This window comes from Recurvomyces mirabilis (assembly GCF_035927965.1).
Source record: "Recurvomyces mirabilis strain CCFEE 5264 chromosome Unknown scaffold_13, whole genome shotgun sequence".
Lineage (NCBI taxonomy): Eukaryota > Fungi > Ascomycota > Dothideomycetes > Mycosphaerellales > Teratosphaeriaceae > Recurvomyces > Recurvomyces mirabilis.
This window is the reverse complement of record NW_027041947.1, coordinates 225,954-253,297: the sequence shown is the minus strand read 5'-3', so window position 1 is coordinate 253,297 and position 27,344 is coordinate 225,954. Positions and strand designations below refer to the sequence as shown.

The window sequence follows — 27,344 nt, the reverse complement described above, 5'->3', positions numbered from 1 at the left end:
TCGCGTGGTCGGTTTCGTGATGATGTTGTTGGTGGAGGGAGCAAGTTGGTGCAGGAAGAGAACAGCGGATTTGAAAAGCAACGGGACTTGCCTCTAACGCTTGGACCCGCTGTGGATGACGGCTCACCAAGAGGTTTCATACATTCTCGCTGGAAATGAGACCACGTGAAAGAGTCGACGAGGTGCTTGTGAATGCCAGCTACATTCTCCAGGTATTTATTCACCGTCTGCTATACTCCATCAGATGGTATCGTGATGGTGAAGGTAGTCTTGGCGCTCGATCGGGGGCAGACAAGCTTCAGCCCAATCAGCTGTTGGGCTGCGCCTGGCAGCCCAGACGCTGCATCGACCCTTCTTTGTTCTTCGAGAGCCGTGCGAGGTATAAGCACTCAGGTCTCATAGAGCTGGTATCAAAGATCTCGGCGCACTGGTAGGAGTCTTGCTGTTCCCCAAGGCCCGGTTTTGGCCAAGATGCGTGCCGGAGTCTCCAGATTGCGACTCTTTGCGGTCGAGCTCAGCCCCGCTCCTCGGATCCATGCAGAAGCGTATCGAGAGTGACTCGTAGCGTCTCCCTCCGAGATCCGGCTTAGAGCAGGTCTGCTTTTGCAGTGCCTGTATATCGTACAATGGTGAAAGACTTTTTGCGGGCTTGTTTTCTCGCCAAAAGTCAAGGATGGCCACACTGGAGGATCGAACAACACTGGGTACAGAAGCTGTCAGCCATCACATCTGCAGGTCGCGGTTTGTGCATGGTTTCTCGTTCTCGCGGGAAGCGAGATAATACTCATTGCGCCGCAGAGGCGCTCGTAGTGCACCTGCTATACTTCGCTTCTCGATCGTCAGTGAAGCACTCCAAGGGACTTTGGGCTTAGCGTACCGTTCAACATGAGCCATTGCCGGCTACAACAGCAAGAACACCGTTCCAAAACCTACGACTAAAGCACGCCTCGTTGTCTGACTGTCTTGGCAGAAACTTCTTCTGACCACCAGCGTGGTGTTGCTCGAGAGCATTGCCAACAAGACTTTGGTCTCTTTCTAAGTATGACAACTGGAGTCTCGTTGTTCTAGCAAAAGTAGAAGTCGGGGAACAATGAAATCCACCCCTACCTTTGAGGCGCCTCCATGCTCCCAAGGAACAAGACACAAATGTCTGTTTCTTGACCCCAGGAGCGACCAAAGAAGCATTATTGCTTATGGCAGAAAAGCCGAATGTCCGGTTTTGGTGTCGATCTTGTTATCCAGTGGCAATCGGTGCGGATGCCTAGCATTTGACGCTGAGCAACAGGCTGAGTCTGTCATTACTTGACATGTTCTTCGACCCCATGAAATCCATTAGAGGACATGCAGACGCGGGACGAGCGATGCCAGATAGATTGCCATGTCCATATCCGTGAGGTGAGCTTGCGTGACATGGTCCTGCATCGCACACTTCGGGCAGAATTGACACCATCTCGGGCAACATTATCCATATACCAGACTCGAGAGGCAAGCTTAGCGAGCCATGTCCCGACCATGGACAGCGGTGTTGCTGTTGTAGGACCTATCCTACAAGGCTTCCACCAGAGCACTCAACGTATATACCACTTCGTAGGTCAGCCATCATCCGAATGAGTTTCCTCAGGCCCAGCCACAATCAACCGGCAATGGTGAGTTGTCAATACTGTTGATATCTGAAGACAGCTCCAATGTCCAGCTCTTGGAATCGCGCCCGTGTGCAAGGTCGGCTTCGTGCGTGCGCATGAACCGTCGCGGAGTCGTTGTCCGAGATCCATCAGTATTGTCGTAACTCGCTCGATCCATGGTATGTCACGCAGATGGATGGTATAAGGCGCTACGAGCTCGTTGAGGCCGCAGGATGAGGATGTTTGTTACGAAGTCCCGAGTGCGCGAGCTGATTTGAAGTGAACGCTGCGGCAGATCCCGCTTGGCGCTCGTGCTTCGCCTTTTACCTTGACGACAACCAACAATACCTCACCATTATTATCATCATCGAACCCATATGTATACCGTGTCTTGCAGAAGCGGCTAATATCGATGTGAGAGGCCGCAGCATATTCACAATGCATGGCAGTATAGAATAATAATGTCCCTATGTATGGTTCAACCGACTCCGGCAGGCCGGGTCAACGTTGACTTGCACGACATCATCGCAGACAAAAACATCGGAGTACCGATATATAGAGATACATAGAAGCAACCGATCTCAATCACTATATTCCCAGTCCTCATCTCTCTCATTTAATATCATACGATCTGCCGGACAGCCAACTCTCGATCGTCGCCACTCTATCCAGGCAAAACGACAACCACGCAACCATGCCACCAATCCCCATCGCCCTATGTGGCAAAAGCTCCTCAATGGCCTCCTCCTTCGCCCCAACAATGCTACCCGAATATGAGATAGTTCACCATTTCCAATCCCTAGAAGCAGTCCAAAAAGAGCTCACCCACCTTCTCCGGGGTGAAAGCTTCACACCTACCTCAGACCTGGGAGCCGACGACAACGAAGCAAAGAATGCCCACACCGCCGGACCACCTCGGAAACCTCGAGCAGTAATGCTTGGCGCAGGCTTCAATCAAGAGGAACTGGACGAGATGCTCAAGGTTGAGGGAGCAGATCAAGTCAGCTGGTTATTTCCCGATGCACTGAAGAGTGTGGGAAATGTGATGACCGGTCCCTTCTTCATGACTGTGCTAGCGAAGCGTGTCAAGGCGTGTCTACAAAGTAACGGCATTGTCAAGGGTGAGGAGGGCAAGGCAAAGGGTGGCGAAGTGTACAAATTTTGATTTGAGTTCTGGAATATATCTGCGAATAACTCTGCGCTATGTTTTGCTACATGTACAATTACAGACCTTAATACTCTGTCCAATACCACGGCGTCGTCTACTCCTCCTCCTCATCATCCTCCTCATCCTCCTCCATGCCCTCAGCAACATCCACTTCGATAGTAGGTGCCTGATCGACACCAACATACGAGTCACTCATCAAGAAGACAGTCAGTTCGTGCTTCCCAGCTTCAGGAACCACCACCTCCAACTTCGTCTTCAACACCTTCGCGATCGTGACCCGCTTGATCGCAAGTAAAGTCTTGCTCTTCTCTTCCCCAACCACAACCCACCAATTCTCCGTCTTTGCAGCAGGGTAGAAGGGAGCATGGACTGTGAGGTCCGGCTCTTCGTTCTCCTCTAGTTGGCGTTCGGCTGTGATGTTCAAGGTGGAAGGAGAGCCAGCTGTGACATTGTCCGGATCCGCAAGTTCGAACGCCAAGTCGACATTCGGATAGCCGTTGGTAAACTTCGCAGCATCTGTGAGCTGCTGATTGCTGAGCCGCATAGCCTTGACCAGGGCCCTGTACCCCTTATTCTCACCCGGATCCATAGCATCCATAAAATCAAACACATCCTTGATCCCCTTACTCGTACAAGCCTCCACAACCTCCTCATCAAAATGCGGAATCTGCTTGAGCGGCGAATCCCGATCCCACATCCCCTGCACCACCATCTGACAAATCTCCATCGCATTCATCGCATTAAGATGACCTTCCGAACTCAGCACATCCACACAAGCACTCAGCAGATTCAGCACCTTCTTCAGCACAACCTCCTGATCCTTGGCAAGATCAGTAGGCAACTGCATCCGGCTGAAATGCGCCTGCAACAGGACGAAAGCCTTGAAATGCGGACTCTCCCAATTCGTCTCCGCGAGCTTGACAGGCACGCGGTCGTAGATGCGCTGCAAGACACCTTCTTCGTGCCTTCGGATCTGAATATCCTCGAATTCGGTAGCGGCCGTGACGATCTCCAGGATACCCTTGAGTTTCGTCGTTCGCTTGAGGGAAAGCATAAGCGTCTGCATCGTGATGAAGGAGATGTTGTAGTACGCCGCAATCATCGCAGCATTGAGTGGGGTGACCGTGTCCTCCTCCTCGTCAATCTCAATCAACTTCGCATCGGAGAGATCCTTCAATGTCGACTCCACCTGCTCAGATAAGAAGGCGCTCAAGCCCTCATGACTCGTATCCACCAACCCATAGAAGCTAGGGTTCGCCAACAACCGCCTGTAAAAGTAGGTATAAGTCGACCAATCAACAGCATCCTGCGTACTCTCAATCGTCTTGGTCGATATCTCCGTCACGAACGCATCATGCAAATACCCCGTCAACTGGCTCTCGATCGGTAGCGCCTCACCCAGAAACTTCTTGTAGTAATTCCTCTTGACATCCGGACACATCAGGATACCACGGCAATCTTTATCCTTGCCCGGCGTCCCAGCTTTGCCGAACATTTGCAGCACGTCCGAGATGGGGTAGTCGAGGTAGCGATGTTCGCGGCCCTCGAAGAACTGCGTGCCCATGATGATGACGAGATGAGCCGAGCTCTGGACCTCGTAGGCGCAGTCGCGGGAGACGAGCATGACCTGCACAGCTCCCTGCTGAAACAGGCTCTCCACAATCCTCTTATCCGAAGCACTCAGCCCCTCATGGAGATAAGCAATCCCATGCCTCAAACTCTCCGCCAAACTCCTCTCCTTGACCCTCCCCAAAACAGGCTCAAGCTGCTCAATCTCCGCCCGTAAAAACCTCTCCTCATTCCCATCCGCCACACACAACCCCACCAAATCCAACGCCGTACTCCTGACCTGCTTCCTCGAAGCCACAAACACCATCGCACCCCTCGCATCATCCCCAGAGCCAGCATACTGCACGACCCCCTGAAACACCGGCTTAGCCATGGCAGCCATGAGCGAAGGGAAGTGCGGAACGTTGAAACCCTGCAAATGCAGACTCAACGGCACGGGCCTCACATTCGGCGAGAAGTTGAAGATCGTGTGCTTGCTCGCACCAATCCACTCCCCAATATCCCTAGCATTTGACAGTGAAACACTGAGCCCCACGATCCTGAGGCCGTTCTCCAGCTGAGCGGTAATAGCCTGCGCTCGCGAAACAACAGCTTCATAGACATACCCACCATGCCCACCAAGCAAATGTAAATCATCCGCCACAAGCAGCTTAACTGCCTGGACGTTCTTCCTCCGCTGCCATTGCCGGGACATCATATCCCACTGTGCCGGCGTCGCAAGAACAAGATCACCTTGCTCCAGAAGTTTGAGGTCCGCCGCCGTCTCACCCGTGAGCTTCACAACACCCTTCCCTCCCATAAGCCCACCCAGCCTCTTCTCCCAATCCTTCAGCCTCGCATCGACCTGCGCCTGAAAAGGAGCAATATATACCGCCTTGCCCTCCTCACCACTACCCCAATGCCTCAAAATAGCAAACTCAGCACAAACGCTCTTCCCACTCCCTGCCGGCGCACCAACAAAGACATTGTCCTCAGCCTGGAAAAGCGACTGGAAAGTCTGCGTCTGGATCCGATTAAACTGCTGCCAGTCCGGGTAAAGCTCCACAAACTCCCGCCGTTTCAGTGCATCAACAGGCAGCGCCTGCAGGTCCAAAAGCTGTGTATGCGCCGGGAACTTCTCCGGCAGGATCAACTTCTGAAAGCTCAAGGCCAATTTACTCTCAGCGCCCATCCAGCGGTCTGAGATGACCGTGATGAAATAATTCGGTGGAAGGGGCTCCTGGATCGGGACCGTGAACTCCACCACATGCTCGTTCCCCTCGGCGAGAGTAGCATACTCTTTCCTCAGCATGAACTGATCATGAAACAAAATCTCCTCCCCATCGCAATCCTCGACCAAAATCCACCACCCCTCTGCCTTCCCATGAAGAGCATCATCCCACTCAAACCTCGGCGTCAACGTAAGTTCCACTTTAAGCAAAGACCTCGTGATCGGCTGAACCTGCGCCGCCAACTCCACCCTGGGAAACTTCCCCACCATATTACACACCTGCCTCCCCAATCTTGGCAACCCCAACAACTCCCCCATCCTCGGCGGATCGAGATCAAAATAACTAGTCCACGGAACATCGATCCTCTCGGCCTTCTTCACCACCTCGCTACCAACCTCGGGGAATTGTCTGAGCGGAGACATGGTAGGCCACATCCTCTTCTCGGCCATCTTACACAAATTCAGCGCGTCCTTCGCCACACCCGCCCAACCCTTCTTCAAACTGATCTCGAAGATTGCCCTTAGAATTCTCCCAGCGCTCTGGGTGACGTAGACCAGATCAGCCATCAAGGCCAAGCCCTCGAGCTTGAGCCGGGAGACGTAGGCTTGGAGTAACACGTTGATCTTGCAGTGCGGTTCGTCCACCGTTTCCTTCACGGGGATAGGGACCCGTTGGAGCAATTTAGCCATCTCCAACTTCTCATCCTGTCGCACAGGAATGAACCTGAACTCGTCGCTCAGAGAAAAGATCCGGAAAAGCTCGATAGGCGTGACCGAAGGCTGGATATGCGTGTTGTAGGTCAACATACTATTATGCGTGATGTAGTAGTGACTGGCAATGCGTCCCAGATCCGTGCTCTGGATCCGGCCAGTCTTCTTATCATACTTGACCAGACTCGCCTTTTCCAGCACCACAGCCGCCGAATGGATCAGATCCACTCTCTTCTGCTCCAGCGTCTCGTCGTCATCATAGTCGGCTCCCACCTGATAAAGAGCGGGACTGCGCAGCATACGGACGAAAAGGTAAGTATACCCCAACCAATCCACACCCTCGTCTCGTGTGCGTACATTACCCAGCACAACCTCGGCATTCAAATTATCCGCCAGCCTACTGACCAGCTGACTCTCGATCGGCAACTGCTGGTTCATCAGACTGAGATAGTACTGCAGCTCCGTCTGCGTCGTAATAATGATCCCCTCACCATAAGAATCATACTGTGGTCGACCAGCCCTTCCAAGCATCTGCAACACATCCTGCGGGCTCAGCTCGACCCAACTCCCCTTCTCCGGCGAGTAGATCTGTGTGCCTTTGATGATAACGGTATGAGCAGGGAGATTGACACCCCAAGCCAACGTAGCCGTGCACACAAGCACGCGTACGCTACCATCAGCGAAAAGATCTTCGACGGCCGTCCTGTCCGCTCTTGACATCCCAGCATGATGGATGCCAAAGCCATAAGGGAGGACGTCCTTCAGATCCGCATTCTGCACACTCTCACTCTCCTCCCTCAAAATCTCCTGACTCGCGGCGTCCGGCCTCAGTATCTGGCCAATCGTCTCCTCCTCGAGCGCTTTATCGCGGATGTATTTCGCCGTCTTCGCCGTCTCCTTACGCGAGTGGACGAAAATCAACATCTGCTGCCCGTTCTTGCCCACTTGCTCCAGAGTCTTGGTATAGCAGACTTCATTCATAATCCGCAATTGCTTGATGGCCTTCTTGTCCGTCACACCAATGAATTCCTGCTGGAGGGGGCAAGGGCGAAAGGAACCGTCGAAGTGGAAGAGACCTTTCTGGGGGTCGACACGGAGGAAAGACGCCACATCCTTGTAATTCGGCAACGTAGCAGACAGACCAACGATCCGAACTTCCAGACCAGTCTGTTCTTGCCGGCGCATAGTCCGACTAACAATACTCTCCAGCACAGGTCCACGATCATCATGGAGAAGATGGATCTCATCGATACAAATTAAACGCACAAGGTTAGTGTAAGAAGTATCTGTGGCCTTCCGGGTGATAACATCCCACTTCTCCGGCGTAGTAACAATGACATTCGTCTCCGCAATCTGCTGTTTCGTGAGTTGTCGATCACCCGTCAATTCCGAGACCTGGATGCCGTAGGGTTCCAGCCGCTTGCCAAAATTGCCCACTTGTTCTTGTACGAGAGCTTTTAGAGGGGCAATATACACGATCTTGAATTCGTCGAGGTTGATGTCGCCAGTCTCTGGGTTCCGATGTTTGCCGATTTCGCGGAGCATGGCTAACATAGCCACATTCGTCTTTCCGGAGCCGGTGGGGGCACAGATGAGCATGTTGCCATCATCTTCGAAGGCGGAAGGGAAGCATCGAGTTTGGATCCTGTTCAGAGACTGAGAAGTGCCAAAACCCGGTCTTGCCCAGGCAGGGAGTTGTGAAGTTGGAATAAGTGGCTCATTAGCATCGGCTCGTTTCTTCGGAGGAGGAACATGGATCTCCTCGTACCCTTTGAACGTCCTCTTGGTCGAGCCTTGTGGAAGTTTGACATTCGAGTTCGTCATCAAGTGATTGCCTTGGTCGAATTTGAGGTCATCCAGGTTGAGTGTCTTCCGCGGCTGTAGTCCGCCGACTAGACCGTCCTTCGGAGCTGGCTCCCCTTCCTTCACAGGCACTTTGGCATCCAGCTCCATCGGATCGAGCTTCACCTTCAGCTTCGGCGCGCCTTCGTTCGTCTGCGCCTCGTCTCTGCCACGAAGCTCCTTCAGTATCCGAGCGTGACCTTCATTGACCATCTCCTTCTCCACAGCCAACCGTGCACTCTCGTCCTCGGCAGCTCGCCGCCACCTCGTCACCCAGACAACCTTGTTTCGATTCTTGACCAGTTTGCCGACCAGCTTGTTGTGCTCGTAATCGAAGAGTTCCATAAGGTCATTCTCCACTTCGCGCAACGGCTTCTCCTCCCCAGACTCGTCCTTGTCGCCCATGATTTCTTCTGCTGTCTTGGTCTTCTCAGACTGCGTATGGGCATCCTCATACACTTGTCCGATCTGTCGCTGAAGCCAATATGCATCGATCTCGTGTGCTGGGACGATATCCGGGTCATCATCTTCTTGTCGAGTCTGGCGCCTTCGGTTTTCAAAGACCATGCCATCGTCCTCCAATTCGTCATCCGCGTCTGCAACCTTCGCTTCACCCTCGCCCTCTTCACCCCCCTCTTCACCCCCCTCTTCACCGCCCATAGCCATCTCGTCTTCTGACTCATCACCTTCATCCCTCACCTCAAAAGTCCTCCCGCCTTCCTCCTCTTCTTCTTCCTCATCACCAAAATCGACTGCAACACCCTGCCGCTCATCAATATCGCCTCCCTCACCACCGTCATCCCCCATCTCCTCATCTTCATCCTGAGCATCATAATCCGTAATCTTCTTGCCCAGATTCACAAGAGTATTGAACTCCTTGCTCGACAGATGCACCCCCAATATATCATCAATCTCCTTCTTCTTATCAAAGTCCTTCAGGCCGTCGTCTTTGAGATACTCCAGTATCGAGTCCGTGGCTGATGCAGTGACAGCAAGACCATAGTCCCCACCCATCTTCTGCGCCACGTTGGTTGCAATCAAATCATATGTGTCTTTTGTGCCAGCTGTCCGCGGTCGATACCTCAGGCCTTCGATGTTCAGATCTGCCTGACTCAATATACCAGCCGCACGCGAACTCTGCACCGGCTCTGTCCTCTTCCTCTTCCGAGCCTGTTCTTGCGCCGGAGCACGCGCCGGTGCAGCCTCACGTGCTGTTCTCGAGCCCATGTCGCTGAGTCTGATCTTGCCTGCCAATGATTCTGGATCGCCTGTGCTGTCGTCTCCTCGGCGCGTGACGAATCTGCGGTCCGCCTGCAGGACCAGGTTGGACATGGCGGCATATTTGTATTGGGAGAGGTTGTTATCGCCGCTACCGGCACCGCCACCCTTTCTGTCGGCCATGTTGGGTAAATGTGTGCTCGCTTGGGCGCGAGCAGACCGACTTTGGTAAGGAGAGATGGTGATGTGGCGAAGATTAATGATTGAGCATGCGACCTCTAGTAGATTTCTCCAATGTTTCGTCAGTGCTATCTCACTAGCGTCAGCTCATGACTCGCTGTGTGGAGCCGAAATATGAGTTACGGCGAGCTAGATGTGGCACTTGACAAACACCTCCTTCGTGCAAAGGGACATATCGAAATCACCTGTAGCATAGACTGGATCGAAGGAGTGTCGATGACTACCATGGATCCCCAAGCCTGTCCTCTCCCACAAGTAGCACAGGCGCTGGAACCATACATCAAATCCCGACACGAAGTCACCCGTATCAGGAATGAACTCCACGGCCACTTACATAAACATGCACAACAGGATGGAACGCCACTCACGGCCATGAATCTGACCTCACCTCGCGATGCTCTACCGCAGAAAGAAATCCCAACCACAATATCTGGAGTCCGGAGAGCATATCTCAAAGCACTCCAAGCCTATACTGCCGCACAAGGACGTTATGATTCTTTAAAAGCCGACTTAGATGCTCTGAACGATACGTCCAAATCGTCTACCCAGCTAGGACATAGCCCTAGTGCAGTGAATGAGACTCTGATCCCCCTTCTCCGCCAGAGGGAGAAGCGGCGAAGACTGGAAGTGATCGAGCAGACGTATTCTGCTGTCATTGCCTCGGGAGGAGACGTCATGACGACTCATCTAGACGATATTATCAAGAATCACGCTGGAGAAGTACCAACGCCACCGATTCAAAATCCTCCTTCTTTTGGTGAGAAGCCGGACGTGGCGAGTCGAATCCTACAGTTGAAGAAGGATGTCCTGTCCACCAAGCACGCTATCAATAGAGTCTCAGCTTCACAACCCGATCACGTGTCTAACAGGTCGACGACTGGTAACAATAGTGATGTGGCTGGTCTGCAGGAGGCACTGAATGTTCTCACGAGCTGGATGGAAACCCAACTCGCCACAATTGGGGATGCAGAAGCAGATGCTCAACACTACCAGTCGATTCCGAATGATCATGAGCAGTCGAGCACAGTCAGTATCGAGGACATAAGCACTCGGTACGACGACTACATCACCGCACGAACGAAGCTGCTCCACACGATTTCGAAGCCATCTACCCCAGCCCACGAGCCAACCTCATGGTCCACACCTTCCAACGCTGGCGATGCAACCAAGCAAGACAACAATAAAAGCGCCGCAGAGATACTGCTACCATTACTACCCGCACTCACCGGTCTCAAAACCCAAGAACAATCCCTTTTGCACCAATCCTCCCACCTCCGCAAACTTCTCCTGGCATCCGAGGCACAGACACAGCAACTTATCATGAGGTTATCAGAGGAAAGTCATCTGGTGCGTCCCGGAGCGGTGAGAGGTAAAGATTGGGCTGAAGCTGCTGCTCAGGCGGACAGCGACACGGCGTCGTATGTGCAGGGAAGAGTGGGAGAGGGGGAGAGGAGGGCGATTGAGGCAGAGGAGATGCTGGAGAGGGTGAGAGGGATGCCTGAGTTGGTGGGCCAGGTGGTGGAGGTTATGGGGAGGAAGACTCTTAATTAGGCATGATCATCGTGCGAGCCGACGATATGGTCTTTACCACATCTGAGCCCTTGAACGATCTAGTGGACGGAGCTCGTCGATTGGCATCGGTAGCCTCGCCACTGCGCCATAGGAATGACGATCTGGCCTGAACAATAGAACAATGCCCATGCATCATGTGACACAAAACGCTCGCCCTTCTTTGTTTCGATGTCTCGGTCTTTGTTCCAAGCAGAGCAGACCTTGTCCCCCCTTTAAAGAACAGCTCAGCCCTCCTGGCTGGCTGATTGCCCAAACATACAAACTGACAACCACAGAACACAAACATTGACCACCGTATACGGTACCGTTCCACCCTGACACCTTGATAAGAACAAACCTCCCCCTCTTCTCGACGAGCTATCCATTGCTGGAAGCCCAAAAATTACATACTGTATAAAATCGCCACAACACCACATTGACCAACGGCCCACCATGCACCTTTACACCACCCTCCTCGCGCTTTTCCTCTCCACCATCCCCCTACACACCATCGCAGCCCCCCACCCCCTCACCCCCCTTTACCCCCCCGAAATCCTCAAATTCGACTACCAAAACTCCATAATCTGCGGCCAAAAGAACCCCCTCGTGAATTCCCTCATCAGCGGCTTCTGCCACCCTCCCTCCACAACCCAACCCCCCAACAGCCTAACAGTAGGCTCCCACTACGCCGACTTCGGCCTCCTCTACCACGGCTACCGCGCTCGGATAGCGAATAATCACTGTCCCGCCAACTCCCTATGGGTGCCGGCGGAATATTGCACGAGCCAGTTTCATTATTTATGTGCTGTCTTAGGTGGGGAGGATGGGTCCGGGATGATAAGGTTTGGGATGGGGAATTGTCAGGAGTGGGTGGTGGAGAGGGTCAATTCGAGGGATAGTGCGACGTATGGGAGTGGAACGTGGAGTACGGATGGGGCGCTTTTGCCACATGATTGAGGGTGGCTTGGAAGGCCGGGGATGTGAGGGAGCATGTTCTTCGTTTTCTACTTTGTCTGTTTTGTTTTGGGCTGGGAGGGTTGATCGTAGTTCTATGATATTGAAAGGTTACTTTGGGAGGGTTGGCAGAGACTATAATTCATCCCTTTTCACCCTCCGCTTCTGCTGTTGCTGTTGCTGTTGTTCTTCAAACTTAGCATCCTCGACATCCGCTTCGAGAGTCTTCTTCTTGGGGTTCTTCGGCTCCTCCTCCCCTCTTTCCCTTAACACTGTCCCATCACCCCTCCTCACCGCCTTCTCCTCCCCTTCACCTCTCGCCTCCCTCTCACTCCTCTCATGCAAAGCAGCAATCTGCTCGCTCAACCTCCTCTCCGTCTCCTCATCCTTACCAACTTTCGCCCCCATCCCTCCCGCACCAGCTGGAACGCCTCGACCACTAGCCAGGGCTTCACGATCAGACATAGCTAGACTCGGTGGGCCGGCCGTCGCACTCCGCTGCACGATCAAAGGCCTCCTCGTACTCGTCTGCGTCAACGACGTGCTCGTCGCCGCTCGACTGGTGGTAATAATCCCCGTCCCCGTCAAGAACAACCAAAGCGGTTTAACCACGATCCACCTCACGGCAAAAACCACCCACCGCCACACAAAAGCCGGTAATTTGAAAAACGGTCCGTAGAGAATCCGTCTGAAAAACAACCACCCGATCGTCGCCACCAAGAGATAGAAGGCGGTTTCAAGATACCACGTATCACTCTTCTGACTCCTGAGTAACGTGCCCAGCAAATCCCGGGATTTCTCTAGCACGCCGCCGAGATCAACGTACTTCTCCCCTAGTTCCGAGAGGGCAGCGGTCGATTGATCGAAAGTCTCCTGGGCGAAACGCGAGCGGCTGAGTTCGGTAGACAGGAGATTGTGAGTTCGGCGTAACGCGGCTGTGACGTCGGTGGTGGCGGTGAGGAGTTGGTCGTCCTTGCTTAGTTGTTTCTGTTGGGCGCGGCGGGAGCGGGCGGAGAAGAGGTCCGGGGTCCCACGGCCAGAGGGACTGTCCGTATTGTTGTTGTCTGAAGATATCGCGTTTTGTTCCGGGACGGTCTGGAGACTAGCGAATACCAATTCGCGTTCCTTCTGCTTCGCCGTCTCGCTCGCTCGTTTGGCGGATAACTGGGCTTTGCGGAATTTACAATGGCTGTGTCGGAGATCCTCGCCGGTCCTTGCTACCTGCGCGCTGAAACGGAGACGTTCGGTATCCCTTGCACTATCTCTTCGCTTGTGGGAGGCGGAGATGGTACTCAGATCATCGGATTCTTGTTTGAGTAGGTCAAAGTCTTCTTCTAATTGCTTGAGGGCGTCGTGGATGTCCTGCGCGAGTTCGATGCGGACGGTGTTTTCCGCGTCGAGGGGTTCGCTGCCGGGTTGAAAGGAGAGTTTGGAGAGGTTGGTGATGAGGGTGTTGGTTTGTTTGAGCGTCTCCGTGAGTTGGTTGAGCTGGGTGGTCAGGCTGGCGAGGGACATTGTTTGCGGTGTTTCTTGTGAGGGGTGGAAATGTGGGCGATGCTATGGATTTCTTTGTTGCTTGCTGTCTACGTCACTTTTGGTACAGTACAGCTGGCCCCTGCTCTCGAAGCCTGAGGGGCACATACATATATACTGTATCACGACCGTTCAACACCGTCCATTCTACACAGTTCATCCCCTAGCCTCCAGGTTTACAAGATACACTATGAAACTGTAGACATCGTCTTGCAAAGGGCAAGCGTATGGGATGCCATATATACGAAGCATACCGGGTTCTCGGCACAAGATCCATGTTGATGAGATAGGCAGAGCGACCTCGGCACAGTAGAATATTGTGCTGAGGAGACGGGTAAAATGTACAGAGATGATGAAGTAATTGCATTGATCCAATGGTCGTCTAGAACATCGTTTCACCTACAGTACTACCAATTCCAAACTGCTGATCGCACAGCATTACTAAACCTCCAAGCATGCCACGGACACCGTACAGCCTATAACTCATCACAGCGGCGAAACCATCAGAGACTACATCAGCCGCAGATATGCGATGGAAGTCGCCTCATCCAGATCTCGATAGTATGTATCCCTCAAGTCTGCTAAGAACAATCTCAAGCTCACCATACCATAGTCCCCTCGGACGTAACAACCTTCCAATGGGCCTTCGAATCCCCTCAGCATTCCCCTCTCCACTGTTCCTCATCCGACAACCTGGGATCCTACATCGACGCCACCACCAATGAACGTCTCGACTTCGCTCAAGTCAAGGAATACGCAACTCACATCAGCACGGCATTAATCCACGACCATGGCCTCCACCCTGGTGACACCGTCTCCCTCTTCTCGACAAACACGATCTGGTATCCCGTCGTCGTATGGGCCACGATCCGAGCAGGAGGAAGGGTAAACGGGGCGAGTCCGGCGTATAATGCCGAGGAAATGGCTTATGCGCTCAAGACTGCTTCAACGAAGATCCTCTTCACCCTACCTTCATCCCTGGACGTGGCACTCGCGGCTGCCGATCTAGCCGGTCTCCCGCATAGCAAGATCTTCCTGCTCTCTGGATCCCGGTCTGGGTTTAAGAGTACATCCGACCTCATAGCCTCCGGCCGCCAACACAACCCACATCCATCCTGGTCGATCCCGAAAAGCCAAACAAACAAAACAGTATGCGGCTACCTCAACTTCTCCTCCGGCACCACCGGCCTCCCCAAAGCAGTAATGCTCTCCCACCACAACCTCATAGCCCAATGCCACCAACTCAAACAACTCCAACTCGTCTCCCCAGGCCAAAGATACAAGATCCTAGCCGTGATGCCCCTCTTCCACATCACCGGCCTCGTGCGTTTCGTCCACTACCCCGTCTTCATGAACGGCGACAGCATCATGCTCCCCTCCTTCTCCATGCCCGCCATGCTCGAAACAATCATCGCGCACGAAATCGAAGAGCTCATCCTCGTCCCACCAATCCTGATCCGTATCGTCCGAGACAAAGTCGTCGACCCCTATCTCCCCGCCCTCCGAAAAATAATAAAACGATTCTCCTCCGGCTCCGCCCCTACAAGTCCTGAGATCATCACCCTTCTGCACAAGAAGTTTCCGCATACGGGCTTCAGACAGGGCTATGGGGCTACGGAGAGTACGGCGTGTATCTCCTGTCATCCTCCCAGCCACTACGATTACAAGTATGCTTCTACGGCCGGGCTAGCGTGCGCGAATACGGAGATGAAAGTGCTTTCGCTAGACTTAAACGGGGAGGCGGGGCATGGGAGGAGGAGGGAATTGGGGATTGGGGAGACGGGGGAGATTTGTGCCAGGGGCCCGCAGATCGCGATGGGGTATCTGGGGAACGAGAGTGCGACAAGGGAGACTTTCGTGGAGGGGTGGTTGCATACGGGCGATGTGGGGAATATTGATTCCGAGGGTCTGATCCGGATCGAGGATCGGATCAAGGAGATGATCAAAGTCAAGGGCCAGCAGGTTGCGCCGGCTGAGCTCGAAGACCTGCTACTGGGCCACGAGAGCGTGGAGGATGTGGCTGTTCTTGGGATCAAGGATGATTATGCGGGGGAGAGGCCGAAGGCTTATGTGGTCCTGAAACCGGGATTTGAGCCGAGTGCCAGGCAAGGTAGGGTGTTGTTTGATCTGGTCAAGGCGAGGAAGGTTAGGTATAAATGGCTTGAGGAGGTGGAGTTCACGGATGTTATTCCTAAGTCGCCTACTGGGAAGTTGTTGAGACGGGTGTTGAAGGTTAGGGATAGAGAGGTGGGGAGGGTAAAGGGGGTTTGTGTTGTAGATGGCGCGGTGGAAAGGGCGAAGCTGTAGATTTGGTTTGGCTTCACGGTATAGTGTGTCTAGAGTGGTTGGATACCAAGCGAATCCGCGATGATCTGGGAGTGGACGAGTAGCTCTTCATCTCGCATTGGGCGGCCTATCAGTTGGATGCCGCAGGGCGCTCCTTCGATCGTGTTGGGCTCGTCTGTCATGCGACATTAGTCAATCTAGCCATTAGTCGACCCAAGACGGAGACATATACTCACATGCTGGCGTGTACTTGACGTCTCGAATGTACTCGGCATCAAGCTTCTTATCTGCTTTGAGATATGGTAGCGTGGTAGCCGGATGCTATAGCACAATCCACAATCAGCACTCTGTTCTCCATCCAGTCAGCCACGGCGTTTCGGGTCGGACTTACATCGATCAAATTCCCTAGAATGGTATAGATCGGTAGTCCGTACAGATCATGCTTCACAGCCGTAGAACAATGCACGGGCATGAGTAAGACGTCCAAGTCGTTGTTGACAAACAAGTCTCTGAACAAAGCCTGGTACTGTGCTCGCTCAACATTCAGGCGCCAGACATCCTGTAAATCAGGCTTGAATTCCTTCAACTCAGGCATCGACGCCATGGCGAAGGAAGCGACAACTGGCTCGCCAGAGGCTTTGATATGGTTGGAGGAAGTGTTGTCGGGATCCATGAGAAAGGATGTAAACCCTGATTTCATCGCGACGTTGATTGTATTTTCCGGGATTTGGGAGGAGAGGTCGAGGAGCGTGTGGGTTCCGGGTTTCTCGAGCTGAGCTATGGCGGTTTTCATTGTGCGGAGGACGGTGGGGTGGAGTGGGAGACGGGGGTCTTCGAGGAGGTAGCCGATCTTTAGGCTTTGACTTTTCTGACCGTCGATCGTGGTAGAGGTGCTCGGACTGCGCCATGGAGTTGAGATGATAGCGCTGTCGTACTTCCAGCATTCGTACTCTAGGACTGCTTTCATGAACGTCTTGATATCTCGTAGACTCCTCGCCAGTGGGCCGGCGACAGGTAGGACACCAAATGCACCTGGTCGGCCGGGACTCGTCTGCCCTCCATACGGTATCCGCCTCGCCGTCGGTCGTAGCCCGAATGTCCCGTTCACATAAGCTGGAATCCGGATGGAGCCAGCTATGTCTGTCCCTACGCCTATAGGACAGCCTTTGAACCTCACGAGCGCGCCTTCGCCGCCACTTGATCCACCGGCTCCAAGGCAGAGTTTATTGGGGTTCAGAGTGCGACCGAAGACGTTGTTCTCGGAGTCAGGTGTCATCAGGCTTTGTGGTACGTTCGTCTTGACGTAGAGTACTGCTCCGAGGTCAAGCAGGACTTTCACTAGAGCTGAGTCGTTTTGCACCGGATCACGGTCGAGGAAGGAGACGAAGCCGATGGAGCTAGCTATCCCCTTGACGTTGAAACTGTCCTTGATACTGATTGGTAGGCCGTGAAGAGGTCCGATGGGGTTCTTGTGCTCGGCGAGGTATGCATCGCAGTATCTTGCTCTCTCGATCCCTTGGTCAAAGAACGTTTCTGTCAGACAGAAGGTAAGCTGCTGGGCTATGGCGGCTCGTTTGCAGAAAGCAGTTGTGAGGTCGACGGAGCTCAGCTCGCCACTGGCTAGCTTTTCGAGGAGTGCAACGGCGTCGTAGGCTTCGGTGATGTGGAGTTCTTGGTCTGTCATGAGACGGGATTGTCCGGGTATTGCAAGGACATTTTGAGAAGATTCGGGTCCGACGTCTGCTGTCCACTTTGCATCGAGTCGCCACGCCTCGGGGATCTTCGCGGCAGCGAAATCTCGATATTGTTTACTGCGGGTTTGCCATGTTGGTTCTACTAAGGAGGACATGTTGATACGACTAACAAGTGGCGGGAAGAAAGTGGAAAGTCGGAGTACTTAAGAGGAGGGGACGTCTGCTTGGTATTCTTATCTGTTCGAGCAGCTCTAAATCGTGACCGGTTCCTGCATCGGCATCAACCCCCGCATACGTTACTGATTGTGGTCGTCTTGTCCATTCGGCTGTACTCGCTTGAATGAGCATAACCGCTTCGTAGTGCCAATTGATGTCCACAAACTGCAGACAGCACTCGCCCATCGTTTGTGAGCAGGCTCTGATTTCCTTGGTATACGGCTCTGGGCGTTGAAGGTCAGTCTGTCCGCCAGACTACCGCTCTGTGATGGCGAACATGCCGTGAACAAACTTCGGTGGCCCGAGCAGTGACACGGTGGGCCTTTTAACGCTCTAGCATGCGGATAACATGCACAATGAGTACTAAGAAGGAAGATGTCGTGACGTGGGTTTCTGGTTACCACCGCCGAAGGTAAACAGCTGGTGGTAGAAGACGCGTTTGGGATGTATAGCAAACAGTACAGATAGTTCTACATGTCCCGAGCTCCGCACGTCTGTATGGAGTTAAGATGATAGACATGTAACCTAGCTGAAGATAGCAGGTGGGAAACAAATGAATGCCGTGACGGCAACATGGGATCGTATGAAGGATCAAAGTACGATAGTAAGGTATATCTCCGTCTCGCCTCTTTCCTCCTAGCCACTCTTCCATCACCAACTCCTCTCCGCCACAGACTATCGTGATGGAGAAAACACTCCCTCTCGCGGTCGAGCACAATACCCCCAAAGCGCAACCCTACCTCCTACTACGACGTGTTCTCACTGTAGTGCCGCTCGTCGCCTTGATCTTCTACGTCAACTGGACCCATTTCAACACAGCGATCAAGCCCACCTTCACCAACAATGGAGGACAACACGAGACTTCGAAGTCACCATGCCATCAGCCAGCACCACTCTTCCCCGCCACAGACAATGATGCCTTGAATCTCATGTGGGAGCATGTCGCCAGCGAGAGCTTCAGAAACGCTTCCATCGTCAGGCACTCTGGTGCCATCAAGATCGATACTTCTTCGTACGATGACCTGGGACCGATTGGTGAGGACAAGAGATGGGAGGCAATCAAACCGTTCCACGATTACCTAGCAGATACCTTCCCACGTATACACGAGGATCTGAAGGTTGAGAAGGTCAACACATACGGTCTTTTGTACACATGGCAAGGCAGCGACGAGAAGCTGAAGCCTCTCGTCCTTATGGCCCACCAAGATGTTGTCCCAGTCCCAGCCTCAACAGTCGATGCATGGACTCATCCTCCCTTCAGCGGACACTACGATGGTCGATATATCTGGGGTCGTGGATCAAGCGATTGCAAGAATCAGCTTATTGCGGAGATGGAGACGTTGGAGCTGCTGCTTGCTGCAGACTTCAAGCCAAAGAGGACAATCATTATGTCTTTTGGTTTTGACGAAGAGATCAGCGGAAGACAAGGTGCTGGACATCTATCCAAGTTCCTGATTGACAGATATGGTGAGGACAGCATTGCCGCGATTGTTGATGAAGGTGCTGGGTTCAGTGAGCAGTGGTGAGCTTTCCTTCAGTCTCTGGGATCACGATACCTTCCTAACACTTCTAAAGGGGTCAAGTCTTCGCCCTCCCAGGCGTAGCAGAGAAAGGTTACACCGACGTCTCCATCATCGTTCGCTACCCAGGCGGCCATTCCTCGATCCCTACAGACCACACCAGTATCGGCATAGCCAGCGAGATCATCTCGAAGATCGAGAGCGTACGATACCCAACATACATTGCCGACGAGAGCCCCATGCTCGGACTCATGCAATGTGGTGCCGAACACGCCCCGACATTCCCAAAGAGACTGAAGAAACTGCTCGGCAAGCACAGCGCACCCAAGACATGCAAAGCGAAGCCCGACGAACTAGCTCTTGAGCTCGCCAAATCAGGTGGTGCGGTCCGCTACCTCATGCAGACCTCCCAGGCCGTAGACGTGATTACCGGAGGCGTCAAAGTCAACGCACTTCCCGAACGCACACAAGTGACAGTGAACCACCGCATCAATATCGGCGACACACCGGAGACAGTACACCACCACCTCACCAAGCTCGTCAAGCCTATAGCGGAGAAGTACAATCTTACCCTCCACGCTTTCGACGGCAAAACGAAAGAAGCGCCCCTTTCGATCTCCCTTTTCGCTTCGGCCACAACACTGAAAGTCGCGCCCATCACACCGACAGATACGAAAGATGTTACACCATACTCTATCCTCGCCGGCACAACTCGTGCTGTCTACGGCGAAGGTGTTGTGGTTGCACCTGGCATGATGACGGGCAACACTGACACGAGGTATTACTGGCCAATCACCAAGCATATCTTCCGCTATGGACCTGGCTATGACCCGGCAGATGGTGGCGGGTTGGGTAATATTCATACTGTGGATGAGAAGATCAGTGTGGTCAATCATATTGGGATGGTGAAGTGGTTTACGTTGTTTTTGAGGAATATGGATGTGGCCGAGCTCGAGTGAGGAGAGCTCTGGTGGTGTGTATAGCTACATGGGCATGACATGCTGCTGATGTTGCCATCATAGTGCTCTATCATAGGACGTTCCAGTCTCGATCTCAAGCACATGACTCAATATCTTCCTGGTCCATCTGCTTGCACTAACCTCTCTTATCACGGCTCCATAGCTTTGGCGATCTGAATAGTCGCCTGATCTCTTTCAACGACTACCTCAGCAGCAGTCTCACCCTCAAAATCTGCCTGGTCCCAGATATCCTGTACAACCGCTAGTCGATGTCCCGCGGCCCACTCATCTGTAGTCGACTTGGACCAGAACCACACTGCTTGGTAGCCATCCCACCGAGATTCCAGACCGTCGAAAGCAAGATCAATACGTTCTTGCATCCCGTCTCTATCGACAATCTGGTTTAGACTCTCATCCGCCCAGAGCAACATCGCCAAGTGCGCTAGCTCCGTCTGATGGCCTCTTGCCACCGCTTCTTGTATAAAATGAGTCAGTTCGTCCTCCACACACAGAACCGTATTTTGGGGAGGGGCCTGTAAGTCGCTAGTCTGGTTGGCGCGGATCGAGACGCTATCTTCCTGTGCAGCTCTAGCCAAGTCTGTTGTGGCTGCTGGGACCAGATTCAGGCTGCGTGGAATGCTCGAGACGAGTGGTGGGCACCAGTAATGATTCGCTCGGATCACAGCTCGCCAGATTATCTGAGCCGTGGTGTGGTCGAAGCGTAGGTGTGCCTGGGCGGCTTTGAGCTTGGCTGCCCAGGTCTTGAGTCCGATGATAGTCGAGCTGTGAAGAGCCGGCGTGTTGTTCGTGGTCTGGGTGAACCGATCCGAGCGAACTATCTCGTCTGCTTGCTGGATGCGTTCGAGCTCTGCACTATCGATGAGGCAAAGGAGGCGTGTGTTCACCATTGAATTGCGTATAGCGTGATGATCGAGCAATAGCACACATCGACATCAAGATGGCGATGAAAATATATCATGATATATTGAAGGCGCCATTGTGCTCGAGCAAGCCACTACATTCTACTGGACTGCTTCCATTGATGGAGTACTTTATTGCCACGCAGGTCTTGTTAACGCTGATTGTACGAAGTGAAACGACCAGTATGGACAACAAGAAGATGTCAGACATTGTTTGATCGACCTTTGCAAGAGTCGCATCATTCTTCAAGGTCCAAGGATGTTCATCGCGCGGAGTGCTTACGAAAATGCTGCAAAGGGAACGGGGTAGCGTCGCTTGTTGTGGTTGACATAATTATCTGCATTGAAACAGCACTAATGGGTGAGAACGACAGTCGAAATTGTGAGGTTCACAAGGGAGGGGCATATCCTGGGTTCTGGAACTCTTGGGCTAGAGATATCCTATGAGTAATCTAAGAGCCGTCGAAAATAGTTCTCGCGCAAGCATGTAGTCTTTGACTCCGCCCATGGCGATCATGGATCCTGCTCGAACAGCTAGGTCTGGGTCTCGACAGACAAAACCACACCGGTCGCATACCTCGTCTGCCCGGTGGTCACCGTAGCACACGTCGTCCAAGTTTTGCCATAAGCCAGGGTGTCCACTTTAGTGATCTCGTGCTGGTTGTCACGGCAAGACATGTGGTAGACCACTGCTTTCGGACCAGATGTAGGAGCGGTGATAACAGGAGCGGCCGCTTCTGGTTGGCAGCTATACTTCCCAGCAGCGTATCCCGACGCGATTTTGACCGCATGGCAGCCGCTCGGGCACTCCATACCAGCAAACTCGTGGACAGCAGCACCACAGCTCAGCGGAGTGGATGACGGAGCACCGTTGACGAAGCTGACGGTTTTGGTGAAGGTCTGGTTTGCGCCAGCGATGCTTGCTGATGCCGCGAGGGCGCTGAGGACTGATGATGTTCGCATCGTGTCTATTCAGTCGTCCACACAAGCTTCTGTTGATCGGTGAGTATGGACGCGAGCACTTTGTCGCGTCGTGGACAGTCTGGCTCAAGTCTGTCGTGAGTTTCAATTGACCTGTAGATAATGACCGGATCGATCTAGAGCACACGCAGAAGACAAAGGACACGAAGCAATGATCAAGCCGCGACTCTAACAAAGAAAATTGTCCGCCGCTTGCCTTTGGAAACGTTGTACAGGCTTAGCATATCACCAGCATCGGTCTATTCAATGCGAGGCGCAGAGCTCTTAGTTCTCGCTCACACGAGGTAACACGTAGTATGCATAACACTTCATGGTGGGTTTCGCGAATGCACCGTCTGATGAAGCAGGCGCCAAGCGATCATCATCAAAAGTCTCGGCGTGATGGTTAGGATTCTGCTATGTTGGCACAGTCGAATGGTCTTATGTCGTAGTGTAATCATTGCGCTGAGAAGGATCACGCGCATCCATTGTTATTTCGATCACTGATGATGACTTCGGCTCGCGGAGATGTCGGATCATGCCAAGCCCGATCTTGAGCGGAAAGGGGACCGCACGGCGACGAACTTTCACTCGCTTGTGCTCGCCTCTTCTCGGCTTAAGAAAATGTGTTTTGTAACAACGACAACCAGCCCACAAAGCAACGCGTACGAGCCATGAGCAGCTGACCACCGTCCTAGCGCAATGAATCACGTACAAAATTGCTGGGGAGCCGTGCCGGAACAGCCATCCTTTGTCTCTACTCCGCATCATTCGAGTTTCCTGGGGGTAAGATTTTGGTAATAGAAACCGTCAGAGTCACGCTCGCCACTGCACGTGGTCTCCGGATGCTTGGCAAACTCACGGCGTCAGTCTGTTTGCTTCCACATTCTATCAGTACTGACTAAAAGGTCGAGCCCTCGTGGAGCGAGACACGAATGTAAGAGTTTTCACGATCTCTCAGTGACTGCGGAGGCGGAGCCAGCAAGGCCCTTCCTTGAATGGACTTTCCCTTTGTCATATAAAAGTCACCCGCCACTCAAAGACGTCGGTAGGTCGGACTTTTATTGTTCTATCGACAGCGACATAATTCGCTGGGTCTCGAGTATCCTACGTACACCTACACACACTACTAACACCCGTGGGGATGCCCATCAACGACCTACCACGCGAGATTCTCTCTGACATTCTCCTAAGAGCGACCCAGCTCAACGAAGCTGATGGTGAAAGCTACACTTACGGATTGACCCAGGCACCTCTACCACTACAGAAAGCAAAGCTCACAAAGTATGTGCGTGGACCACTTAGTGCAGAGTGTCTACGCTGGGATTCGACCTGCTCCATTCGACAAGTCTGCTCACAGTGGCATGATTGGGTGCTGAGCTACAATTTCGAGCACGTCTTCGAGCGCAAATGGCGAGGAGCCGAGCGATGGGCGGAGCTCACCTTGAAGAGGCCAAAGTATAGCATCTACGAGCTGATCGACAAGCCATCTGGATATGCGGTATACCGGGACCCGTACGGCTCTCTGAAACTCACCAATGAACTATTCGCGACTGTACCATCCACAGCGAGTCACGTGCGGCGTCTGTGGTTCAATGGCTTTTACGAGGCCGAGTCAGACAAGCTCATCCTAAGTGTCATTTCGAGCTGCACGAAGCTGCAATATTTGAGTGTACCATGGACTATCTTGCGACGGGCGACTGCAAAAGACTGGGTCAACCTCCTCAACGGTAATACCGGTCGTGGGCGACCACTTCACTCGCTGGAGCTGACCGCTGTTTGCCTTCCCGAAGCACAAGCTTGCTCTCTGGAGGACGACCATACTCCAAATCCTCTTGAGGACTCTAGTGTTGACTTCAGCTCCCTCAAACGCCTGAAAATCTTCGGCAACACGTTGCACAAGCCAGTTTCTGATGATGATTTGCATCACATCGCCAAGACTGCGACCAACCTCGAGTGTCTCGACTTCACGAATCTTTCGACGATTTCAGTAGCAGGAATGCTAGCTCTAGTCAAGGCGTCCCGCAACACTCTGCAAGTACTCGAGCATTCACCAAGGTCTAGCGATGGGTTCTATCATCCTTATCCCGGCGATCTAGAGTCTGGCGAGCACATCTGCGAGCTTCTCGCCAATTTGCCACAGATGCGCGACTTGTCCATTAGCATACCATACATGTGTGCCGATCTCTTCGCCAACCACGATGTCAAATGGGTGGGAGAGCTGCAAGTCCGAGCTACCGACGTCTGTGGCTGCGACAGCAACACTAGTCCGGCCACGAGAGTCGAAAAATTGAGCACCACCCTCGAGTCCGTGCGCAAATTGATCGCAGCACGACGACGAATGCACAGTAAACTTTCAGCAGAACTCTTTTTCGCGGGCTGTATCTTCGAGCCCGAGAAGAAGATAGTGCACGGCGACTTCGCACTCGCCGAAATCAGCTCTGGAGGTCGCTGGCCGGAGGACAAGCAGCCGAGCACTTTGGGCCCGTACGGACAGACCGGTACCTACGGCAAGGAGGAAGGTTTTTGGGATGCTATTAGCGAGGAGGAGTATTTGTATGCGGTCAGCCGGCAATGGGTTCAGCTTTAATGGTTGCGTGCTTGGAAATATGATTACGACATAACGGCCTTGGATTCCCTCATCGACGGACGGCAGGCAGCAAAAGTGTTTCAGCGTTGGTGTTGGGTGGTGGAGATTTCTGGTTCAGCGACCTAAGCGATTTTTCTATCTTCCATCTTCGAGGCATCCAGCATTTTGTACAGTAGCGTATTGGGATTGTCAACAGTACATGCCTATCCAGCATTGACATCGTATCCAATTTCATCTCTCGCATCATCCGTCAGTCGACCCCACTCCAGCAGCAGTCTGAAGAAGTAGATCTCCATGTCCTCTTTCCTCAGAACTTGATTCGCCCAGGTCCGCCCGCGTTCAGCAATCCGCTCACCCTCATCCAGATGGGCGCCGACGGCGACATGTCTTCCGTTGATTGTGCCATTGACGCCAGCGAAGTAAGCGAGGGTGGCCCACATGCCATGGCCTCGTACGTCAAGAGGCACGAAATGTTGCCATGCCGTCACACGGTCGTCCCACCATTCGCGGAAGATACCTGCTTTGAATGGTAGACTATGTGATTGGAGGAATGGCAGGAAACGGCCACTGAAACCTGCTCCGTCTAGATCAAGGAGGAACTTGTACTGCCAATGGTCTTGAAAGTCGGTAGGTGCGACGAGTGGTCCGAATTCGGTCTCTTGCTGAGGACAGTCGCGGCCACCACAGCGTGCGATGAACTCCACGACATGAACATCTGTCGACAGCGCATCCGCCAGATCCGCGATTGGCACGTTTGAGTACGCGAGCTGCGAGTGCGTATGTCGTCCTTCCACGAACGGAGCCTGTGGGATCAAAAGTGGCTGTGCAGCTCCACTACCATTGATATTATTTGCCAGATGCACGAAGCGCTGGCGTGTCATACCACGCCACTGACCCATGCCATGACTGACGCCTTCTGATGTCGCGCCACGCCAGAAAAGTGTCGTATTCTTGTCCATGTACGATGGGTCTGGGCGCTCTTCGGGAGGAGCGTATTTGGCTTTGTCGATATAGTTCCATGCTGATGGGTATAGGATGTCGTTGAATCCATGGACTTTTGATTGTGAGAATATCGGATACAGTTCGTGCGAAGCTTTGAAGGCGGCTGGGGAGAGGTAGATACCATGCATGTTCGCAAGGTCGGACTGGTGGCAGACGTTGCCCGCTAATGACCAGTTGCCCAGGAAAGCTCCGAGGGATTGAGGCTGTGTGCAGGAAGTGCAAGTGTCGCCCACCTGCCAGTGTCTGTCACTGCGCGCTGGAGAACTTTTCGGGCAGCCAACACTGCCAAAGTCATAGAATGTGCGCTGCCAGGAGAGTTCGTGAAGTGGCGTCTCGGAGGTTGGTTCCTGGGGTATTGGCGTCCACTGCTCCGCTCGGCCTTGGCTGAACTCGTTTCTCTCAGTGTCGGCAGACGTAGTAGGTAATGTCACGGCGCGCATACTTTCAACATCCTCATATGGGACTGCGATCCTGCACTCATCGTTGAGATTGAATGCCAAGTCCATATCGGGTAGGAACTCGGCGAACTTGCTAATCATCTCCACAAGCCCATCCAGCATCCATCGATGTGTTGGCACCACATTAGGACTTATGGATGCCTGTCCGCCACGAATGCTGATTCCTGCTGCATCGTTCCACGGGTTGGCTATCAGCGCCCACGTCCGATCACGGACTTCTACCGGTGGCAGCGCGAAGAATGGTCGAATGTCGCGATCTATGCTGTCGAAGTCGTCGATGACGACCGAGTTGCGCGCCGTGGCATAAGCATACCAATGATCGAAGCCAGGTGGAGGGCGTCTACCGTACCTTAGACGATAAGTAGCGACTGCTTCAAGGACATTCTTGCTGGAAGACGTCTGGTTGATATAATGCTCATGTCGAGTTTGTGCATCGTAAATGAGCATATCGATTGGATGATAGGCCACCGTAGTCTTGTATGAGGCCCACGAGCCTATACGGATACAGAAGATGGCAAGGAGGCAGACGTATAGCCACGATGGTACACGTGTGAAGACTCGTGAGCCGGTATCACGGGGTTTGCTCTCCAGAGAGTCCACGTGGAAGTACGCTGCAGCCCCAAGGATGACTATGCAGATCATGGTGAAAGATAAACTGGGACTCGACGGCGGCCAGGGATGGGAGTTGTTCCAGGCATAGGAGGTTGTGATCATTGTAGTTGCTACAAAGGTAGCTATTGCAGAGGTCGACAGGATATCAACATGGTAGATCTATGCTTGAAGATCAGCTTGAAGGCAGAAGTTTTCTGGGCGAGAGATGTGGACGTACGCAAAAGACTGTACAAACAGAAGTGAAGCAGATCAAAAGGTCCAGCCTGAACGTGCTCCAGAAGTACCAAGTGGTTATCGTCGCAATCCATTGCCGATCCTGCTCGGTCACGATATAATACGCAACGCCAATCGCAGCCAATAAAACAGAAGAAAACAGAAAGGACCAGCCAACAGATGTAATGCGTAGCGCCAAGCTGCGTTGTCCACGGCCTTCTCGCTGATGAATGAGCTGTCCAATGCAGTAAATGACAACGACGTCCAAGCCCATACCAGCATGCTGCAAAGCTGGA

The 27,344-nt window shown here is 53.0% G+C and overlaps 10 protein-coding genes across 10 annotated transcripts; 5 read left to right on the top strand and 5 right to left on the bottom strand.

The window, feature by feature from the left end:
• Nucleotides 1-2,316: 2,316 nt before the first annotated feature.
• On the top strand, nt 2,317-2,787 carry LTS14_005414 (uncharacterized protein; the record flags this gene model as incomplete). Its single annotated transcript, XM_064838112.1, has 1 exon — nt 2,317-2,787. One exon carries the CDS (start codon nt 2,317-2,319, stop codon nt 2,785-2,787), a length of 471 nt encoding a protein of 156 aa, XP_064694197.1.
• Nucleotides 2,788-2,884: 97 nt separating this feature from the next.
• On the bottom strand, nt 2,885-9,523 carry brr2 (Pre-mRNA-splicing helicase BRR2; the record flags this gene model as incomplete). Its single annotated transcript, XM_064838111.1, has 1 exon — nt 2,885-9,523. The coding sequence occupies one exon, from the start codon at nt 9,521-9,523 to the stop codon at nt 2,885-2,887; it is 6,639 nt and encodes a 2,212-aa protein (XP_064694196.1).
• A 282-nt stretch (nt 9,524-9,805) lies between these two features.
• On the top strand, nt 9,806-11,131 carry LTS14_005412 (uncharacterized protein; the record flags this gene model as incomplete). Its single annotated transcript, XM_064838110.1, has 1 exon — nt 9,806-11,131. The coding sequence occupies one exon, from the start codon at nt 9,806-9,808 to the stop codon at nt 11,129-11,131; it is 1,326 nt and encodes a 441-aa protein (XP_064694195.1).
• A 1,089-nt stretch (nt 11,132-12,220) lies between these two features.
• On the bottom strand, nt 12,221-13,600 carry SEC20 (Protein transport protein sec20; the record flags this gene model as incomplete). The annotated part of the gene is made up of 1 exon (XM_064838109.1): nt 12,221-13,600. One exon carries the CDS (start codon nt 13,598-13,600, stop codon nt 12,221-12,223), a length of 1,380 nt encoding a protein of 459 aa, XP_064694194.1.
• A 545-nt stretch (nt 13,601-14,145) lies between these two features.
• Nucleotides 14,146-15,925, top strand: LTS14_005410 (uncharacterized protein; the record flags this gene model as incomplete). Its single annotated transcript, XM_064838108.1, has 2 exons — nt 14,146-14,179; nt 14,232-15,925. The coding sequence occupies 2 exons, from the start codon at nt 14,146-14,148 to the stop codon at nt 15,923-15,925; spliced, it is 1,728 nt and encodes a 575-aa protein (XP_064694193.1).
• Nucleotides 15,926-15,954: 29 nt separating this feature from the next.
• On the bottom strand, nt 15,955-17,753 carry LTS14_005409 (uncharacterized protein; the record flags this gene model as incomplete). Its single annotated transcript, XM_064838107.1, has 3 exons — nt 15,955-16,079; nt 16,141-16,225; nt 16,296-17,753. 3 exons carry the CDS (start codon nt 17,751-17,753, stop codon nt 15,955-15,957), a joined length of 1,668 nt encoding a protein of 555 aa, XP_064694192.1.
• Nucleotides 17,754-18,497: 744 nt separating this feature from the next.
• Nucleotides 18,498-20,293, top strand: LTS14_005408 (uncharacterized protein; the record flags this gene model as incomplete). Its single annotated transcript, XM_064838106.1, has 2 exons — nt 18,498-19,336; nt 19,390-20,293. 2 exons carry the CDS (start codon nt 18,498-18,500, stop codon nt 20,291-20,293), a joined length of 1,743 nt encoding a protein of 580 aa, XP_064694191.1.
• Nucleotides 20,294-20,442: 149 nt separating this feature from the next.
• Nucleotides 20,443-22,176, bottom strand: LTS14_005407 (uncharacterized protein; the record flags this gene model as incomplete). Its single annotated transcript, XM_064838105.1, has 2 exons — nt 20,443-21,166; nt 21,791-22,176. 2 exons carry the CDS (start codon nt 22,174-22,176, stop codon nt 20,443-20,445), a joined length of 1,110 nt encoding a protein of 369 aa, XP_064694190.1.
• Nucleotides 22,177-23,317: 1,141 nt separating this feature from the next.
• On the top strand, nt 23,318-24,763 carry LTS14_005406 (uncharacterized protein; the record flags this gene model as incomplete). Its single annotated transcript, XM_064838104.1, has 2 exons — nt 23,318-23,461; nt 23,534-24,763. The coding sequence occupies 2 exons, from the start codon at nt 23,318-23,320 to the stop codon at nt 24,761-24,763; spliced, it is 1,374 nt and encodes a 457-aa protein (XP_064694189.1).
• A 203-nt stretch (nt 24,764-24,966) lies between these two features.
• LTS14_005405 (uncharacterized protein) lies at nt 24,967-26,865 on the bottom strand (the record flags this gene model as incomplete). Its single annotated transcript, XM_064838103.1, has 1 exon — nt 24,967-26,865. The coding sequence occupies one exon, from the start codon at nt 26,863-26,865 to the stop codon at nt 24,967-24,969; it is 1,899 nt and encodes a 632-aa protein (XP_064694188.1).
• Between the last annotated feature and the right edge of the window lie 479 nt (nt 26,866-27,344).